At 36.8% G+C, this 5,494-nt stretch overlaps 1 protein-coding gene across 1 annotated transcript in view; it reads right to left on the minus strand.

Moving 5' to 3' along the window:
* Positions 1 to 2,646: 2,646 nt before the first annotated feature.
* mgat3a (beta-1,4-mannosyl-glycoprotein 4-beta-N-acetylglucosaminyltransferase a) overlaps positions 2,647 to 5,494 on the minus strand; it is a 15,657-nt gene continuing 12,809 nt past the window's right edge. Inside the window, exon 3 of the mRNA XM_016563783.1 lies at positions 2,647 to 4,407. Within this exon, the coding sequence (XP_016419269.1) occupies positions 3,157 to 4,407 (1,251 nt within the window). The 3' untranslated portion in view covers positions 2,647 to 3,156. The remainder of the gene's footprint in view (positions 4,408 to 5,494) is intronic.

The raw sequence follows: 5,494 nt of genomic DNA on the forward strand, positions 1-5,494 counted from the left end.
ATTTCGGTTCTCGGCCCCTGTGAGGGTCTCGGATGAACAGATGCACTGTTGCCCTCTGGTCCCACAGAAAGCTACCACCCACCTTCTGAGTGACTCGTGGGACAATTCAGCATTATTACTAAACCCTGTCAACTTGGCAAGCTTTCTACCTGAGATAGACGCAAAAACAAAGCAGGATGACATGAGCAAGAGTGCTGATGCTATAATATCACAGCCGGGACAATTTAGTGCAACAGATTGAGTTTAAAAAAATTTTTTTTTTTAATACAAAAGTTCAATAAACGAGAGGTTTATGGATTATGGGTTTATGGAAAAATCCAGTTTTTGAATTTTTTGCACAGAGGGATGTTAACAGCAGTTAAAATTAAAATGGCACAGAGGAACGTTTTATGGATTAGGCCAAAATTAAAGTTAACACCAAATCAAAACTTTTTTTTGTCAGTAACGTTTTAACTGACAAAGTGAAAGTTAAAAGATGACATATTCATGCTCGATAGGTCAACGAAAATGAAAATTCTGTCATCAGTTCTTCCTCAAATTCTTTCAATTGGTTAACTCACGCTAATATCAGGTTTTCTTTTCAAAGCATGAATGCAAATAATGCACTAATGCAAATGAGGCAGCAGTACCGGTATGACTGTAATACTCTGCAGATTTCCTTTGTGAACACAGAAACTGTTACTTGCACAGCATTCATATGAAATAAATATTCATATGAATAAACTTCAAATCAAAATATTGAGTCAATTTAAGTGCTATTTGTTTTGAATGCTTTCATACATTACTATGATAATCAATGTACAGCATGGTGATCTTTTAGTAATGAAATATGAGTAACACCTCATTGGGTAAACCTTATCCTTTATCATCATTTGGTAACCAAATGACTTCTATTGTATTTTCTGTCCATCCTGTGGAAGTCATACAGGTTTGGAATGACATGAGGCTGAGTAAATGATGACAAATTTAATTTTTGGGTGAACTGTCCTTTTAATTATAAACTCCGAGGTTTGAAAGCCCCACTTTATAAAACTTCCCATATTCGTCTTTGGCTATTTAGGTTTGTTATCGTATAATTTCTTTCCTGTTGCCGCTAACTTTGCTGACACATGACCAGGCCCTTGCTAACTCAGTTCCTGAAAGGATATCCGGTTTCAAAGCAAATGTTAAAGACCCACATCAGGGATACTGATGGCTAATGCTTAACGTATCCTTATCCAAGCACACAGAGCGTGACTGACCATAAAGCTTCGAAACACAAGTCATCAGCAAAATCTTAAACCTTTAGAGGCTTCGACAGGCCATCATAGTTCAGTAAACTATGAAAAAGTGAAATTACAGCTGCAATATCATCGTCCTTTTCAGTGTAAAAATCATTAAAATATTAACAATACTGATTTAGATTTTTTTTATCATCTTATTTGCAAAATGTTGTAAGATAACACGTTTTCACAATATATCTTAAAGTTAGTTTTTTTTTATTTTTTACTTGTTTTAAGCATAAATCTAACAAATTACTAAAAGGTAAATAATAATAATATAATAAAATGTAAGATTTAAGGTATATTCTCTGAAAACAAGTCTTAACATATTATTTAGTATATTATTATATGTGACCCTGGAGCACAAAAGCAGTCTTAAGTCGCTGGGGTATATTTGTAGCAATAGCCAAAAATACATTGTATGGATCAAAATTATTGATTTTTCTTTTATGCCAAAAATCATTAGGATATTAAGTAAAGATCATGTTCCATGAAGATATTTTGTAAATTTCCTACTGTAAATATATCAAAACTTCATTTTTGATTAGTAATATGCATTGCTAAGAACTTCATTTGGACAACTTTAAAGGCGATTTTCTCAATATTTAGATTTTTTTGCACCCTCAGATTCCAGATTTCCAGATCCAGTATTTCGATCAAATATTGTCCTATCCTAACAAACCATACATCAATGGAAAGCTTATTTATTCAGCTTTCAGAAGATGTATAAATCTCAATTTTGAAAAATTGACCCTTATGACTGGTTTTGTGGTCCAGGGCCACATATTATTGTTGAATTTTTTTATATTATTTATCTTGTTTATTTTTACTGGGTGAAATAGACATTTAAAATATACATTCTTCCAGTGAAGATGAAAAATCATAAAATCCTAAAGTATACCTGTATCCTGTTTGTAATTGTAAGATAGCATATCTTAAACCTTCAGAGGCTTCGACAGGCCATCATGTTCAGTAAACTATGTTCACTATGTGATGCAACAGTAATTTATGCACATCGTTTTTTTGTTTTGTTTTAGTCAACTTATCAGACCTTTGAAACTTTTAAGATCGTTGCACCAGCAAATAACATATTTTTATATCAACACTTCAATGCAAATAATGCATTAATCCTGATATGACTGTAATACTCTTTGTAGATCTCCTTTATAAATACAGAAACCATTATGTTTTTTTTGTTTTTTTTACAAGATATACTTTTTGACGATTTTGCCTTTATTTTAGATAGGACAGTGTGACGAAAGCGAAGTGGGAGAGAGAGAGGGGGGGTGGGATCGCCAAAGGTCTATGAGCTGGGATTCGAACTCGGGACGCCCGCAGCGCAATGGCGCTATACGTCGCTGCCCACGAGGCTATCGGTGCCGACCATTATAGCGGTTTAAGCCAATTTAGTGCATAGAATTCATATGGAGTAGACATTTCTATAAATAAACGTCATATCAAATCAAGTCCATTTAAGTGCAATTATTTTCATACATTACTATGATTACGTTTGGAGATCTTTTCATAGAAACATGAGTAAAACCACGTTGGGTAGGCGTCTTGGTGTCACCAGATGGTGTGTATGGAGAATAATCTCATTAATTGTAACTGTTTTTAAACCATAAAAACATCATTTTATAGCCATGAAGTGGCTAAATCACTTGCTATAGTTCTTGATAGAGAGTCTAAAGCAACAAATCTGATTAAATAGTAAAACATGTTGGTATTCCTTTGTTATTATGGTCTGTCTGTGATGTGGTGGGAATTCGTAACAATTGTGGAACTTGAAAACTGAATCACGAACCACAAAAGGCTGTGAAACTCCTTACTATCATTCAGTTTCACTTCTCGCTTCAGCTTATTCAGCTGCCCATTTGAAACCGACCCATTCCTCTTAATGTTTCTCTGTTGCATATGGGTTCTCAAGCAAGTAGCGATATTTTTCATAGTTGTCCAGCAGGTATTTGGGCGCATACATATGCTCTTTGGGGTCTGAGGGTGGGTAGTCTGGAGCAGACCCATCAAACCAACCCCCTGTCCGTATTAACTCTTTAATATAACTCATCTTCCGTTTCTCGCTGTAATCGCCCCAACGTGGGAAGTCTCCATTTTGCGCCGATATGAGTTTATAATAAATTCCTTCTGGTTTAAAACACCAAGAACAGTGCCATCCAGCATAGTGAATTGGGCTTCCGATGGCCCACGGCACCAGAATGCGTCCCGTGGAGTTCTCGTATTCCCGGAATCCCGACATGGAATAATACAACCGGCGCCGGAGATAAATACCATCACCCTTGTAAACCTTAAAGAGCATAGCTGCCGTGCAAGCAGATAAAACGTCCAGCGTTCCAAACTGCCTCCAGTAGAATCCGTATAGGGATTTGCGCATCTGGATCCCAACCGGTTCCGTCCAGCCGTCGTAGAGCTTGAGGAAAAGGATTCCACCTCGAGCAGGAATTTCATCCGCATCATTGATGACGAAAACATCGTCCGCTTTGAAGCCCTCAAGCCTCGACATTCCGTTTTTGGTTAAATACGTGCGAAGGTAATCATCCGCGATCCAGCCGTCTGCGTGACCGCCATCAGGAAAATGGTCCAGGAAGACGTACAGGATTTTTTGCTTTATGTAGTCAAACGTTCCATTTAGGATCAGCTGCCGGAATAAAAGAGGTCTTGAGTCACCGTATGCAGTGAAATTGGATTCGCAGACCAAAAACACATCCACGACATCTCCAAGTTCGTGGAATCGAGCGTGTAGTAGGTCAAACTCGTGGTTGATGTTGATGGCATTGATGACCCGACGTGGAACTTTTCTGGGTGTTACTTTTGACTTGGACGGGAGATTGGAATGATACACAATGGTAGGGATGCCACAGTGAGGGCCGTGCCAACCCTGCCGGCAGGGACACTGAAGCACCTTCTTGTCTGCGTTGATTGCTTCATCTTTGGGGCTGATTTTTCGGCGATGTTGCAGTAACCTGCGGTGAGATGCAGAGGCGGTCATATCCGTCCCCTCTCTGAAGCACACTGCTCCGGATTTGGTGTGGATGAAAAAGGCTGTGGGATCATCACGGAGTACAAAAGTACGTTCATGAATTTTCCTATCTGGAGGATCTGGCAGGATCACATTTGAGTCAACACTGACCTGTTTGGAGGAAAAGAAGATCATTATAAATACATTTTCATACATCTATGGTATGAAAAAGTGACATTTTTGTATTAGTTATGACACTTAGTATTATTAGTTATTCTGTCATTTACTGGGACACCCAAATCTAAAATATGACGATTCCCTTCAAACAAACAAACAAATAAATAAATATAAACACAAATATTAAGTGTGGTATAAGTTTCAAATGTTGTAAACTTAAATGTATAGACCTGAAGTAAAAATGTTCAATTAATTTGTATCTATCACTTTTAACACTGTCCCAAGTGGGCTTTATTCTGTAAGTGTGCAAAAATGTATTGTTAAGCATTTTTTTAACCCTTAAATGCATGAATGTTTTGCCAATCATTTTTACATATTCGGGTCTTTAGCGACCCGGACCTATATATCCAGCACGGATGGATCTCTAACTGCTGCGATAGCAAAAAACTCTCTTGACATTTTAAGAACAATTACGGAAGAATAGAATAAAGCATATTTCGTTACCTTTTGAAACTTAAAAGGGTTCAATTTGAGCAGATGATTTTACCATCGCTGTCATCGTCAGAGTGCACTTACACAGTACATCCAGCATCTGCCTCACATTCATGATCTCAGCCATATTCTCAAAACTATCGTTTTCAATGACTTCATATTCAATATTTTGATCACTGGCAGCTTATTCACCACATCCAGCATCAAATGGCAGTGACATTTATATTTCATTGTGTATAGTAATTGCTCTGCAGTAACGCTAGGGCTGCACAATTAATCGAATTTCTAATCGTGATTACAATTACAGATGCCACAATTACGTAATCGCTCAAATCGGCAATTAATCGTTTAAAGTCCACTTATGTTATTCTGCACGCTTAGGATGTGTTTTTTTCTTTCTACAGGTTATTGTAAGAGTTTTTCCATTGTTTTAATTTTAGTTTTAATATAACATTATAATACCATTCATATTTTTATTTTATTTTTTATTTAAAGAAGAAAGTCATTCAAACCAGTTAAATTTTAGCTGATGATATTCACTTGTTTTTATGCCTGCGGTAATTATGAGTGAAACATCACGTCATCATTG

This window comes from Sinocyclocheilus rhinocerous, unplaced genomic scaffold, assembly GCF_001515625.1.
Source record: "Sinocyclocheilus rhinocerous isolate Xijiao unplaced genomic scaffold, SAMN03320098_v1.1 scaffold950, whole genome shotgun sequence".
In the NCBI taxonomy this organism is placed as follows: domain Eukaryota; kingdom Metazoa; phylum Chordata; class Actinopteri; order Cypriniformes; family Cyprinidae; genus Sinocyclocheilus; species Sinocyclocheilus rhinocerous.